Source organism: Festucalex cinctus, chromosome 19 (assembly GCF_051991245.1).
Source record: "Festucalex cinctus isolate MCC-2025b chromosome 19, RoL_Fcin_1.0, whole genome shotgun sequence".
In the NCBI taxonomy this organism is placed as follows: Eukaryota; Metazoa; Chordata; class Actinopteri; order Syngnathiformes; family Syngnathidae; genus Festucalex; species Festucalex cinctus.
The window spans coordinates 2433831-2449918 of record NC_135429.1 but is presented as its reverse complement, the minus strand read 5'-3'; the positions used below and the strand labels follow the sequence as shown (position 1 = coordinate 2449918).

The 16088-nt window shown below is 40.7% G+C and overlaps 2 protein-coding genes across 6 annotated transcripts in view; both read right to left on the bottom strand.

The window, feature by feature from the left end:
* Positions 1–1648: 1648 nt before the first annotated feature.
* Positions 1649–11885, bottom strand: nobox (NOBOX oogenesis homeobox). Of its 5 annotated transcripts, XM_077508078.1 has the most exons (10): positions 11729–11885; positions 11376–11497; positions 9100–9476; positions 7958–8132; positions 7768–7874; positions 6215–6363; positions 6001–6146; positions 5095–5308; positions 3710–4005; positions 1649–2306 (listed from the first exon to the last, which is right to left on the bottom strand). In XM_077508078.1, exons 3-10 carry the CDS (start codon positions 9262–9264, stop codon positions 1861–1863), a joined length of 1698 nt encoding a protein of 565 aa, XP_077364204.1. In that variant the 5' UTR covers positions 9265–9476; positions 11376–11497; positions 11729–11885; the 3' UTR covers positions 1649–1860. The 5 variants fall into 5 exon arrangements, with proteins under 5 accessions (XP_077364204.1, XP_077364205.1, XP_077364203.1 ...); XM_077508079.1 differs by lacking the exon at positions 11376–11497; XM_077508077.1 differs by lacking the exon at positions 11729–11885 and having other exon boundaries at positions 11376–11608.
* A 1407-nt stretch (positions 11886–13292) lies between these two features.
* Positions 13293–16088, bottom strand: part of sdc3 (syndecan 3) — a 44033-nt gene continuing 41237 nt past the window's right edge. The window contains exon 5 of the mRNA XM_077507119.1: positions 13293–15975. Within this exon, the coding sequence (XP_077363245.1) occupies positions 15809–15975 (167 nt within the window). The 3' untranslated portion in view covers positions 13293–15808. The remainder of the gene's footprint in view (positions 15976–16088) is intronic.

Here is a 16088-nt window from a genome sequence, read left to right as displayed (position 1 = left end):
TTTTTTTCTGGTCTGGCAATGAATGTGTTAAAAAGCAATATTTTACAGTTAGACTTTTCTTTACATTTTAATTTTTTCTAGTATTATTAGGACTACTAAATAAAATATTTTTAATTATTTTATATATAATTAATAATTATATCGAATTAACATTTTTTATTGATTTAGTTATTTTTTTTAAAATATTTTATTATAATTATTTTATGAAGAAAATATTTTCATTTTCATATTTATATTATCCGTAAATATTTCTTCATACTATTGATCAATCAAGGGTGACTTGATTTCAAAAGTGTGTCACTTATTTTTAACATGTGTTGGCATCCCACAGGGGTCTAATTTATACCCACGTGTTGTTTGTCTGTTTTGGCCAAAAAAACAAAAACAGACACAAATAGCATCTTATATTAGATCATATTCCTGTAAGTGGCCCTGCACATTTTGACAGAAAACATAAAAAAATGACGAGAGCCTCGTAGCACGCAAACAAGTGGAAAGCCAACTCACGCTGCATGTATTCCGGCACACTGTTTTAAAAAAATAAAATCAAAATCAAAATAAGACGGCTGCTATAATCTACTCTGTGTATTTCCTGTGTGTCCGTGCGTGTGCGGCGACGCTGCAAAGATCTGGCCACAAACATAAATATTGCAACAAGTTTGCCTTTCTTTCCAATCTCTGTCAATGTTGACTTAGCGAGATCGGGGGCGGAATGAAGCATCCCATACACGCGCGCGCACGCACTCGCACACACGTGCATACATTCAGGCTCTCCGCCTGTCGTCTATGCTCGCTCTGTTCACGGCTGAGGAAGTGCATAGCCAAAAAAAAAAAAGAAAAAAAAAAGCTTAATTGCATACAGTGTCCTGTCCAAAGCACATGCAGATATTAAAACACAGGATTGGGCAGAGTATGAATAGGTCCTCTCACACAAATTCACACTCACTAACTCTCACAAAACACACACACACTGACTTAAATTCACTCACACATTCACTCTCATACAAAAACGCACTAATTCACGAACACTGATAGCATGCACTCACACTCTCACACACTCTCTGAACACATTCTCTCTTAAAACACTTTCACAAAACCTCTCTGGTCTCACTCATGCACACACTCTCATTCACTAACACTTTCAAAGACACACTCTCACGTTCTCACACTATTGCTCTGACATATTCTCTTAAAAAAAAAAAAAAAAAACTCACACAAAAAGTCAGGCTCCCCTCTCACCTCCATAAGTATAGTATATAAACTGGCATTTTTGTCATCTACATTGAATTATATTTATAAATATGTGGATATATTCATATAATGAAATTCATTCTACCTAATTTATAAGTGATTAAAATAAAAATATTTGTTTTGTTTTTTTAAACACACAGTGGCATCCCACTGTGTTTATATGTTCAAAACCAATAAACCAACCAACGTATTTGATTAAATAATGGATTATAATTACATTAATTATGACTAAAAATAAATAATATATTATTCCAATATATATATTTTTTTTGAACGGCTGAAAAAAAGCAAGTGTGGACCATGAAAATGTGCCTCACATCCTTCATGTCAAGCATGATCCAAAGTGGAACGAATTAGCGCCCTCAGCAGGCAGACATCTGAAATAAACGGACAAGTGTGAGGAGGACACATTTTAGTTTTTTGAGTATACATTTTACAATATGAACATTTGTAAGGCTTGGTGTAAATTCCCATTCAGGGCCTGGCCCACCAGCGTCAGTTGTGACTTAATTAAACGAATCTCAAGAGAACAACACGCATTTACAACAACCTAGCAAAACGCAGAGCAACCAATCAAACATTATTATGATCATTGATTATCCACAATATTCAAAAGTGAGTGGGAGAGAAATCACAGTGGAAGTGGCTGTTCATCACAACCGGGCTGTCACACTCAATCTTGACACAAGAGGGCGCCACAGAGCTACAAAGGGAGCCCGGGCTGGCCTGCGCTGGGAGCAGAGGGGCCGCCGCCGCCGCCGCCGTCGTCCCCTTTGGCGAAGGCTGCAGAGGCGACGCCTCCGCCGCCCCCTTTGCCGCCGTCCCGCTCTCCGCCCACAGGTGGGAGCGCTGCAGGGTGGACACGGGCGGGAGGACGGCGGCGGGGCCGACGTGCGCGTACGTGCGCTGGAAGCACGGGGCCATACCGGCAGAGGATGACGGCATCTGGAGGTCCTGAGTGGCGGCAGCGGCGAATCCGGCGGGATAATTGGGAGCGAGCTGGCAAACGCTCGGCTGGGCGTACCAAGGGTACGACTGGTAGGACGCCATGCCGCCTGCATGCAAAACACACGGGAAAACAGTTGGGTCGACTCTTGACCCTCACCGACCTGTTCCATTTATGCCGGTGTTGAATGATGCCGTTTTTGTAAAAGGGGCCCAAAATAAGCGCACTTGAAATCAAGTGATAAGGAATCCAATCAAGTCAACCCTGCTGCAAAAAAGCAAAAATCTGCATGTAATTGACATCCCCCACAAAAAAAGGGGTTTGTTGTTGCACAGAGATGCCACAAGATGGCGCCCAAGCACTGAAAAAAAAAAAAAACGAGAGAATCATAAAGCATCAACACCATAGTCTATGGCGGACCAAAACTAACAAAATTAAAACTAAATAAATGAACAAATAAATAAATAAATAAATAAATAAATAAAGGTGGAAAAAAAACAGATTTAAAAAAAATACATGGAAATTGGAATAAAAACAATATATATATATATATATATATATATATTTATCTAAAAATAAAAGACACGCTTAGGACCGCCCCCTCATTTGAATAACATTTTGTCCTGACAGAGCGTCTGCAGCATGAACTAAATAAATGTGATATATCAATATCAATCAATAAATAAATTTATTGATTGATATTTAATTGAATTTATATATTTATTTTTGTGTTTATTTCCAACTGTATTTATATGTTTATTTCCAAATGTGTTTATATTTCTTTTTATTTTTACTTTTATTTATTTATGGATATATATTTGTTGTTGTTGTTGTTATTGCCATTTATATTTATTTTTATATTTAATTTTTGAATTATATTTTTTATAACCGTTTTTATTTTCACTAATTCATTTATGCATTGATTTGTTTTTATTTTTTTTAATCTCGTTTTTTATTTTTGCATTTATTTTTGCTTGTATTTTTTTTATGGATATATATTTTTGTTTTTGTTATTTCCATTTATATTTATTTTGTATTTAATTTCTTAATTATATTTTTTATATCCGTTTTTATTTTCACATTTACTCATTTATGTATTTATTTGTATTTTTTTAATCTCGTTTTTTTATTTTTTTATTTATATTAACTTTTATTTATATATGGATATATGTTGTTGTATTTTAAATTTATATTTATATTTTTGTATTCCATTTTTAAATGACATTTTTATATCCGTATTTATTTTCACTGGTATTAATTTATTTAATTGTTTATTTTTTCAGCTTTGGTCCTCCATATACATCTGGCATGCACACAAATCACAAACCGACTTTGTGCCAATTAAATTAACCGAACAATAACAAAAAGTTTTGACGTGAGCACAGAAACAGCAAAAAAATAAATAAATACATTATGAGTGAATAATACATGATATACTCCTCAAAAAATGTGTAAATACGCAATTGATATCGACTGTTTCCAAGAGAGTCGGAGTCGTCGAATGACACTCACTGTGGTTGGTGGGCTGCAGCAGATTCTGCCCGCCGCCCTGCGACTGCATGTAGGCGTGGCCCCCGGTGGAAGTCCCCGCGGGGCCAAAGTTGAAGTAGGAAGTGGCGTCCGGGTAGTGGGAGGGGTTGAGGAAGGCAATGCTGGAGGGCAGGGTGGTCGTGGACGTGGCTTGGAAGTGCTGCGGCGGCGGGTGCCCGCCGGGGTACGACGCCGGCAGCTGGAAGGACAGCTGAGCGTTGCTCTGATGGGCCGACGGCACGAGATAGTCCAGACCCTCGCCGACGTCAAACAGAGAACTGACAACAGACAGACAGGAAACTCAAATATTCACTCCAGGAAATACTCACTGCACAACCACCTTTACGAAGACAGGATTGATAAGTTCTAATTGACACTCGATTATCAGTTCTAGCGGGAGATTTGTTGTTTACTAAGCAAAATGAAGACACAATAATGTTGTGTAGCTTATGATTATTATCATCAATGCTTGTTTTCAATCGAAAAAGGGTCACTTTAAAACCTTTTAATTGTTCTATTTTTATTTAATTGTATTTCAGTATGTTCAATTTATGATGACCGTACAAAATGAAATAATATAAAACAAGTTATATATGATAATAATTACACTATTTTTTAAATATATAACGTTATTTTAATTTTAATTAAAAAATATTAAGTATTTATTTTATAATTAAAATGAGAATTGATTAATTAATCATTTGAAAATATATTATAAAGGCAATTCAATAAAATTTGCATTTCTTATTTCTACTTTTTAATCATTCATTATTATTATTAATGCTCAGTTTTGTAAATCTTTAAATACAGATTTTAATAATTAAAAATATATATATTGAGAGCAATAAAATACATTTTAAAAATACAGTTTAATGACAGATAAGTATTACTTTAAATTAAAATTCTAATTTAAAATACACATTTTAATTTCAATTTGCTAGACACTTGCGCTAAAAATCTATTTGGAACAATAATTGTTACAACTTTTTTAAAATGTCTATTTTGTGTATTACAAATACTAATATTTGCTTATAATTTACAACACAACATATAAATACAGCTCTAAAAAAAAAAAAAGAACAAATATGGGCCTTTCTTTTTTGTATTTTGCCTATATTTAATTTCCTGCAAATAAATGCTATAAATGACAATAGTTGTGTTTGGACTTGTTGACATTTCTTGTCAGTAATTTACAGGGGGAAAAAAAAACAAAAAAAACCTTCTCATTATATTCAAATGTATAAAATAACCAAATCAGAGACACTGCTGATTTTGCAGCCGCCAGATCCGACGGCTTCGGTGTACCTAATGAAGCGTCCGTTGAGTGTGGCGCTTTTCCTGTCAAGGTGCGCGCGCATTCCACTGACCTGGCGTCCGCCTGCAGCGGTTGGTGGCTGTCGCGGTCGCCTAAGGCGGATCCGTCGTCCATGAAGAGACGCGTCGGCGGCGGCGGGGGGGGGAGCAGCGGGGCGTTGAGGTTGTAGGCGGCGGCCAGGAGGGGGAGGCTGACTCGCCTCAGGGGGGGAGGGCTGCGCATGGGGCGGGGGAGGAAGGCGGGCTGCTCTCTCACCCTGGACTGACCTTGGAGATGAAAGGCTCAGATTAAAACAGCCGACATGAAAGCCAACACGGCTCATTTCTACTCCGCATCCCATTTTCATATTCGATAGGCTTGCATTGCATCATTTAGTAACAAACATAGTAAAACTACAATATGGTTTATTCGGCTGCTTTTCAACATATTTTGACTTTTACGGCACAATAATTACTTGTGCGTTTAACAGTGATCTGAATATTAAGTACGCACACCATCTAATAATAGTATTCCACCAAATTATATTATTCAAAAGATTTTAAATGTCACTATTATTTATTGATATATAGATGCTTTATTTTGATTCATAATGCCAGAAAGGTAAGAAATAAATAATTATCATCTAATCTGGTGGTGCAAATCACTCTTTCCCCATTGAAATGAATGGAAATGACATGAGGCTGTTTGACCACCAGGAGGCAGTGTAACACAGACACGCAAACAACTACGATCGTCACAACTGACGACGTAAGATGCAGTAAAATGACATGTAATTTTTATTTTTTTGTGTGTGAGTTGTGGAACACCACGATTAGCGATACTATTAGTTAGCCCGTTTATGCCGTTCCGCATTGTTTGTTAGCATTCCGCTAGCAGACGCCCCTAAAGCAAAACGGTGTCTTTTTCTTTCTTTTGTTGACAGTAAACTTCAGCGTGGACTAATCATGAGCACGAAAACCTGCATTGGTGGCCAGCATCTGGCTGAAGGAGGACAGGGTGTGCGAGGCCTGCGTGGAGAACGATGGCGCGGGCGGCGCCGTTAGCACGGGCTCCAACGTCGGCATCGCGGCGCTGAAGTGTCCCGAGAAAACGGGCGCCACGTTGCTGACGAGCGGGTATGGGGGTTATTGAGTGAAGTGCAATTCCCGGCCGATGAAATCATACCTGCTCACCTGCTGGCGGTGGCGGCCATCTTGGGCACGGTGAGTTGGGCTTGGGGGCGAGCAGGGCTCCACTTGCCGTTGCTTCGCCGCTCTTGGGCTTTGGCTGACACCAAGCTCTCGGTTCTGCGCCACTTTGCTCGTCGGTTCTGGAACCACACCTGACACAACGGAACAAAAAGTCACCCGCAAGAAACAAAAATATGTTTTTTCACTTTGAAGGAGTCAAAAGACAGCAGTATGTGTTTCAAGATCGATTGCATCTTAAGGGGATTTCAATCCAGTTTTTTTTTTGTTTTAATTGCTGAAGAAGGAAGAAAAACAGGACAGGACATGATGAGACAAGAGGACAGGACAGAAGGGACCAGCAGGACAAGATTGGATCAGGAAAGCCTGAATCAGGAAAGATAGACAAGTGAAGGAAAGAACCAGACCAAATGAGTCTGGACCAAAAAAAACTTTAATTACATTAAAAAAAAAAAAAAAAAAAAAAAGACAAAACCGACCCAAATGGGACAGGACTGGCTCAGACCAGACATGACAAGGACAATACAATGCAAAACAACAACAAGACTGGACCAAACAAGACCAGACCAGACCAGACCAGGAAGACCCAAACAGGACAAGACAAGTTAAGACCCAGACAGGACACAACCAGACTAGTTTCGAAGAGACAAGGACCAGACCAGCAGACAATAAAATGACAGGTCAAAACACAAACAAGACCTGACCAGACCATTAAAGACTGAACCAGACCAGACCAGTAAAGACTGTACCAGACACAACCAGACCAATACAAATTGGACAAGACAAAACAAGGACTGGACTTGACCAGACCAGACAAGACAAGGACAAGACAAACCCGACCAGATAAGACCAGACTGGACAAAACAAGGACCATACCAATCAAGACATGTTAAGACCGAGACGGGACACGACCCGACTAGCTTAGAAGAAACAATGACAAGACCAGCAAAGACTCAAACGGACCGGACTAGGCCAGACCATTAAAGACTGGACCAGACAAGATCAGACCGATAAAGACTGCACCAGACACAACCACACCAGACCATTAAAGACTGGACCAAGCAAGGACTGGAAATGACTTAGCCAAACCAGACAAGACAAGGACAACACAAAGATCAGACTGGACAAAACAAGGACCATACTAATCAAGACAAGTTAAGACCCAGACTGGACACGACCAGACTAGCTTAGTAGAGACAAGGACCAGACCAGTACAGAATAAAATGACAAGGACAACACCAGGAAAGACTGGACCAGACCAGACCATTATAGACTGGACCACACACCACCAGACCAATCAAGACTGCACCAGACATGACCAGACCAGTACCATACCAATCAAGACTGGACAGGACCACACAGATCATAGCAGACAAGTCAAGGACCGGACAAGACCGGCAGACGAGAAAATGACAAGACGGGAGAAGAACAACCAGAAAAGACTGGACCAGACAAGACTAAACAGGCCAGAACAGACCCGGACATACACACGACAAAACAAAACAAAAACAAGACAAGGCGAGGCGAGGCGGACGCACCATAATCCTTTGCGGCGTGACGCCGACTGACGCTGCGATAACTTTCCTCTTATCTCCGTCGGGGTAGTGGTCCTCCTGGAAGAAGGCCTCCAAGTGCTCCAGTTGATCTGGACGCACAAAGAGAGAACGCATGACACACACAAACGGACCATACAGGCAAATCCAAACACGAGATGACGAGATGTTTCACTGATGCTATAAAGCGTCCTGGACTTCTTCTTGGGCGGCGGCGGCGGCGGCGGCACCGGGCATGCCTGCACGCTGTCCACCTCCGGGACTTGCGCTTCGTTGACGGTGGCACCGCCTCCGCAGCAGAAGCGGCTGCAGGAGCGCGTGGAGCGTCGGGTGGAGTCCACCTGATTGACCTCAAAGATGACAACAGACAACAACGATGACCAACGGCTGGTCAAATTGCTCATCTTTGAAGGACTCTCGCAATTGGACAAAATGAGTCTAAAATGGGCAAAATAAAGATTAAAGTCTCTTTTTTTTTTAATCAGGAAAAAAAGAATATTTCTATTTGTTTCCATTTTGCAACTATTAGCATTATAATCTAGTAATGTTTTATCATTATACACAAATTTCTTGATCTCTTATACTCTGCTGCCACCTGCTGGCCGTTTGTGTAATAACTACCACTTTTTTCAACCGTTCTTTGCAGTTGAGAGGCTCCTTCAAAGCCTTATGTATGATCTTGCATAAAAAAAAAAACAACAAAAAAAAAAAACAACGTATGAATATGTCTTTGGGACACTTTAGAATAAAACATATTTATATGTTTTTGGGAGCAAATGAATTAATCATGATTAATTTGGTCATAATTGAAATCGTGATTTAGACGATCACTTGTTTTTTTGGGCGCAAACGAGAAAGTAAAAAATATATATAATATATATAATTATGCAAGATTCTTTTGGACCAAACAATATTTTTAAAAATTAGTTATTTTAAAATAAAAAAAATATGTGCAAATATATACAGTACATTTAAACAACTCAAAAATAGTATTAATAATCTTTTATTTTTGTTTACAATTATTTTAAAAATAGGTGCAAATGTATAATTTAAACAACTAAAAAAATTTTGTATTAATAATCTTTTCTTTCCCCGATTTTGCTAATTTTGCAATTGTGAAGTGTAACAATTGGAATTGTAGTTGAGTTTTGATGAATTGCACAGCCCTATTTCTTTTTCATGTGTCCGAAGAACTGGAAAAGGACCAAATGACCCTAAAATGGCTGCACCCAAACAAAATGGCAGCCTTTGGCGGGCGGGGTTGTCTTCTGTCCCGCGTTTACGTTTGAAGTGTAAAACGGGTTTGTTTCGCGTCACCTCTTGTGGCCCCAGGCAGTGCTGGGACGCACTTTGCGGCAAACTGGGGCTGGACGGCCTCTTGTTCTGAGACGAATGCGCCGCTGATACGGTGGAGGCGGGGCCACAGACACCCGGACGGCCACCGGCGAGGCAGATTGGCTCGGCGAGGTCGCAGGTGCTCATGAGTTGGACGGGGGGCCCCGTCGGAGCCGCCTCGGAGCTCGTCTGCACCGCGTCGGCGCTCCCGCCGTCAGCGTTGTCCACTTTTTGCTCGGCCACGTCTTGAATTGCTTCACCTTCCTTCTCGCCGTCTTTTTCATCCTCTTCCTCGCTTGTGTTCTTCCTCTTCTGGCCGTCTTGGGTTTTCAACCCCTCACGGAAGAGACTCTGACTGCCTGCAATCAAGACGTGCGAGGAAACGCGGATGTCCCAACAAGCAGTTAACGTCATCAAGGGTCTTCCATTTTTTTTTTTTTTTTTTTTTTTAATCATTGTCAGTTCTACAATGAAACTTGCTCATCAGTTGATGTGGAAAATAAATTACAAAATGTGGACTCAATTACAAAAGAGACATTCCCCATAATATATTGGGTTTTTTTTTGTCGGGATGGGCAAGTACCAATACAAGAGTAGTTATAAATAGATAAAAATTTATGCAATTTTAAGGAAAATACTATAGTGTGGTTTATAAGTATTTTTTTTCCATCATCTGTAATTGTTTTTGGTGGAAATTTTGGTACCAATATAATTAATATATACCCTGTAATAATTTTGTATAAAAATCCCTCTCTACTATTTTTAATTTTGAGTATTTTTAAATTAGTTGACAAACTAATTCATTAAAAAGATTATTGCATTATTAACGCAGATTCATCACACTATTAATTTTGACCAAAGATGATTTTTGACCACAGGTGCGCTTCAACATGTTAATTGAAAGCCTTTAAATGAAGCAATTAATCATGATTAATCAAAATTCTAAGATGTGATTAAAAAAATGTAATCGTTTGACAGCTCTCGTTCATGTGAAATGGCTTGATAACAAATAACAGTACATAACATGTAAAATTTCATATATGATTAAAGCAGACAAATGTGTGATTCATTTTACTTTTAAGTATAACACTAACTGCTTTCTAACATATCTAAAATATTTGTAAAAGATGTTTATTTATTTAATTTACTTTCACCTCAAATTTGCGACGCTACAATTACTTTTCTATCCAGTGTAAGCTGAATAAAGTTAACTAAAACTTTTCGTGAACCTTTGTGGGACATGTTGACAAAACGCTGATAAAATATTCCTCAATATGTAAGACGAAAGAAATGAAAGGGCTTCATTAATTTGTGTCCCAGGTGTCCCACCCACCTGACTGTTAATTATTAGCTTTGGCCTGCTAGCAACCAACTACCTGCTTTCTCCCCCCGATTCTTGCCACAAGGTCGCCGGAGTTAATGAGACACTTTTGGGCTTCTTCAGAGCGTCTACCCGGGGCCCTGGAGCCCCGCGAGAAAAGAGATTATAAACTTTTTCTTTTCTTTTCTTTTCTTTTTTTTTAAATAAGTGTTAGAAGAAATTACTAAGCGAGTCAAGTGATTCGCCACTCAACGAGTGAGCACTAAGTGATAAATCAATAAGTGACCGTTAAAGACGTTTTACCAAATGGTTGGCTCGGCTCTTCATCCATGTCTTTACCGAATTACGGACTCTATGCGCAAATACGGCCGAGGAGGGGGGGGTCACTCAGTGGCCGCAATGCTTGGCAAACCGCCGGATATGATTGAATGATTGGCCGCTCGATTGGGGAGGTGGGAGGTCTGTTACAGGTCACGTGTGCAGTGGCAGCCAATCAACGAGGGAGAAGGAACACGGTTGTGATTCTAACGCGTCTTGATTACTTGAACAACAAAAAGAGCCACACGAGTGTTAGTTTTTGGCGCAAAACGGTGTGGAATGTCGATTTAGCATCACGATTTTGCAAGTGTGGCTGCCAATTGCTACGCAAACATAATGAGCCGGATTAAACGCACGTCTTTGTCACACTCATTTTGCTAATGAGGCGCTTATTTACATGTAGTCCCATGTAGTCCCACAATCGGCCGCCAGGTGGGGTGCTTAGGTGAATCTGCACTTCTGTAGACTCAACGTCACTCAAAACTCAACAGTGTGCTGATACATATTTGTAGTAACGTCACGTATGTGACAAAATGTGCACTTGTATTTGACTATGGCTTGTAAACTGCGACTGGAGATGAACTTGAGTACCACATGATGACTTAAAAAAAGTACTTACTCTGGTGGTTTTTACTTCAAAATCAAGATGGTTCTTGTCGCAACGTCCAAAGAAACGTCTGAAAGTTGTTGGAAATGGCGACCAAGAAACTGATTTGAAATTTGATGTCAGCTCATTTGGCCCTGTAATCATTCAAAATCAATCAGGTTTCTTGCCTCGACATCAAATAAGTCCCTAAACTGGCAATAGCCAGATGGTACCGCTCCACAGTCATTTAGTCAGAACATTCAGTACAATAATTCAAGCTGATTGGACGATGCGACATTCCACACGTTTGTTTTAACCAATCGCGGCCACGGGTGACATTTCGTGTTCGTTCTTGTCGAAGGGGAGAAAAAGAATGAACATCTTACCAGCTAGAAATACACGAAGCGCCTCTCGCTGTTCAACATTCAACAAGGAAACTGTGAGTAATTCTGCGAGAACCGAATTAATTGTGGCATTCGTCCATGTTCGGTTTGTTTGTTAGCTCCAGCGTCCGCGCTGGCTTCCTGGTTTCAGTTGCATATCCCGCCCCCCAAACACAATGTCGCTCTGTGATTGGTGGTTCGGGAACGGCCGTTATCTGCGGGAAGGCACAACATGTATTCTCCGGAGTTTGTGAACTCACAAATAGAGAATTCATCTTGCGGGAGCAAGGTTAAAAAGTCCCTGTAATTAGCAAACAAAACGTGGACAAAGGTAGTGGGACAAAAATTATTTGGACAAGTGGAAGCCACGCCTACAGGAAGTAGAAATGGACAAAAATATTGCGACAGAACATTAAAAAGTAAGTTGAAAGTATTCAGATGGACACATGGCCAGCACACCTGCAAGCAATGGATAAAAATATTGGAACGTGAAGGAAAAATGGTCATAAATATTGGGACGCGTGGACATCAAGTCCACAGGAAATACAAATGGCCAAAATGATTGGAACATAATGTGATCATGAGCTCAAATTGTTGGGGCAGGAAGAAATCATGGATGTGAAAAATGGACAAAAAAATTACAGCACAAGAAAAAGAAAATGAAAATAGACAATTAAGCAAGAGACGAGATTTTTTTTTTTTTAGCCAATCAGGTCTTTTATTTGTAACAGAGAGGCAGATTAGTGTGACAGGGCGACAGTGACGCGGAGGGTCGAGCCGCCCCTCCCCCGCACACTCACGCAGCCAAATGACTCGAAGAACTCAGCCTTTTAAAAAAATGCAAATGTATAAAAAACAGGAATGAGAACAGCAAACGTAGAAGTCGTGTCGCCTCCGTCGGCCTCGCGCGCGCGCGCACGCGCACTCACGCTCGGCGACAAACACACGCACAATTTTGAGACAGAGTCACTTTAGAAAAGACAACACGTGTTTACGTCATCTCCGCCATGCGCGCAGGCGCCGTGTGGCGCGCTCGGCATATGCGTATGCGCGCATGCGTGCGTGAGAGAGACATTCTGTTGTGAGCAAGCAAACACACTCTCACACACGCACACCACGGTCAGTGCACTTTATATTCAACTGTGACATACTCAGGTGAAACACACGCGCACAGAAACTTCCAAGTGTCGGGTTCAAATGAGGTGCTCTCACACACATATGCAAGTGGCAGGTGGAGACACACAAACGCACACATCTCTCGCACACTCTTGTGTCAGGATGAGATGAAGTACATCTCTCATAACATCTTTCTCACATGAGTCCAGATACACATCTCACACATCTCCCCCATCTCTCTCACATCCCTCTCACACGAACATTTCTCCATATTACTCACGCATATTTGTCTCTCACAAATCTCACTCGAAAACATCCCCCCGCCCCCCTCACACAAAGCTCATACATTTTACTCACGCATATTTGCCTCTCACATTCACACCTCTCACACTTCTCTTTCTCTGACATATATCCCTCACATTTCTCTCACTTGGGCACACCCTCTCATTCATTTACTCTCACACATTCCTTCCACATCTTTTGCACTCTCTCTCACACACAACAGACACTTCTCTCATGCCACACACGCATTTCTTTTTGACACACATTCCTCTCACTTGGACATATTTCTCTCTCACAGGAACATAAACACCTCTATTTTTTTTTTACTCTCACACATTCACCCATCTCATAGTTACTGCATACTTATCACATCTTTGTCTAACACACACAAATCTCATACATTTATTCTCACGCCTTCTTTTCCACATCTTTTGCGCACTCTCTCACACAAACAGACACTTCTCTCATGCCACACACGTACTTCTTTTTGACACACATTCCTCTCACACACACATCTCTGCTTTTTTTACTCTCACACATTCACCTATCTCATAGTTATTGCATACCTAGCACATCTTTGTATAACACACACAAATCTCTCACACTTCTCTTTCTTACAGAAATCTCTCACATCCTCCCTCTCTCTCTTTCACACACATTTATCACACGCGAGTAGCATTTTCAGATGAGCAGTCCACGCGCACACACACCTGTGAACCAAGTGTCACCTGTCTGTGGAAGAGCGTGAGAATTGCTGGAGAAGGCTAACACAGTTCACCACCTCACACAGACACACACACACACACACACACACGCTCTCTCAAACACACACTAATATAGTTTGGACTCCCATGCTTGTTTTTTTGTTTTGTTTTTGTTTTATCTACAGTACTGAGTATAAGAAGCTACTAGCCCAGTCGCACTGGCGCGGTTACAATCTCTTAGATAGAAGCACCCCCACCCCACCTCACAAACACAAACCTGACCCCCCCCCCCTCCCCCCTCCCCACCTCCCTCCTCCTCCTGTGCAGGTAAATGAGAGTCATGCAAACATGACAGTTGAGGGTGGCACGGGTTCAAACCGAGCGGCAACTGATGGCTAAAACCAAGAGATTTAAAAAAACAAAACAAAACAACAACAACAACAACAACAACAACAACAAAACGGGCTGATGGGAAGAGAGCCACGACCGTGTGATTCATCCACAGTATTGCATTACACGCGGGTGTACGTGTGTGTGTGCGCGGGTGTGCGTGTGTGTGTAAAATGTCGGGACAGGAAGAAGAAAGTTAAAAGTATTGGGACACTTATACAATTTATATATATATATATATAAAAAAAAAAGGAGGACCAAATTATTGGGACAATGGACAAAAGTATAGAGACAGGTACTCAAAATGGACCCAAAAAAAAAGAAGAAGGACCAAAATATTGGGACAGGCAATAAAAATAAAATTTACACACACACAAAAAAAAAGGACCAAAATATTGGGACAATGGACAAAAAGTATGGGGACAGGAAGTGAAAATTAAATTTTCAAAGAAAAAAAAAAAAAAAGGGGGGGGGCTACTATATGAAAATAGACAATATTATTAGGACCACAGGTAAAAATGGACCAAAAATATTGAGACAGGAAATCAAAATTAAATTTACAAAAAAAACAAACAATACTAATAAAAAAATGGGCTACTATATGAAAATAGACAAAAAATATTAGGACCACAAGTAAAAACGGAGAAAAATATTGGCGCAGAAAGTTGTGTTTGTGCGTGTGTTTGTGAGAGAGATGAGAGCACAGCTCATCTAAAGTGATGACAGATAAATTAAAAAAAACAAAAAAAAATTTTAAATGCTCATGCAGATGATTAGTGATGCCAGAAAAGGAAAACGCTGATATTTACATATAAACTTTTTGTTTTAAACAGCTAAATACACATCCTCTTAAGTATTATTATCAATACAGCATTATTTGTTATTATTATTATTATTATTATTATTATGATAATAATTCAACCATCCAGGCCAAAACATTGATGGATATATTGTAGATTATTTGGAACCGTCTTTGTACAGCGACGAGAGGGCCGGACGTGCCGCCTTCTGATTGGCCGAGCACAGAGCGAGCGGTCGCAGCCACCTGTGAGTGCGTGTGCGCGCGCGCGCGCGTGTGTGTTATCAGAAGGACGGAAGGCACCGGCGAGACCTTTCCTTTCGACCCCAGGCTCTGAGCGACCAATCAGATTTCTCGTACCTTGCCTCGTCTCCTCTCCTCTCACTTTTTGGCTTTTTTCGCTAAAAACTCAAGGGTACTTTTTTTTTTTTTTTTTTCTCTTTAGACGCCGTCACACACAAACGTGTTTCGTTTGGATGTTTTCTTACAAAATAATCATATCGTCGTCACATACAGAACAAGAGAATATTAATAACATTGAAAAAAAATGTTTTTTTTTGTTTTTTTTCCAAGAATATTTTTCCTTTGTTGTTTTTGTCCCCTTTTCCCACACTTTCATTGAAAAGAAAGTTCCAAGTCCGCAAAAAAAGGCGCTCTCGTGGTTGGCAGACGAGAGGACGAGAAGGGGGGAGGGGTTTGTAAAAGCGATGTGGAGGAAGAGGAAGAGGAAGAGGAAGAGGAAGAGGAGGTTTGGCGTCAGATTGGCGGTGGCTGGTGGCAGGCGGCGGCGGGTTACGCGTAAAACTCCTCCTGCTTGTCCGGCTTCTGGTAGGTGACGGTGGCCTGCTTGGGCTCCTCCAGCGTGTAGCTGCCCTCGTCCTTCTTCTTCATGCGGTACACCAGCAGCATGACCAGGAAGGCGGCGAACAGGGCGCCCACCACGCCGCCCACGATGACCGCTGATGACAAACACAGACACACACACAAAGGGGGGCGGGGCATTTTTAGTCTCGAGGTGTCATGTGACTCAAGGGAACTCATTCCATTGGTTAAAAAAAAAAAAAAAGTATTG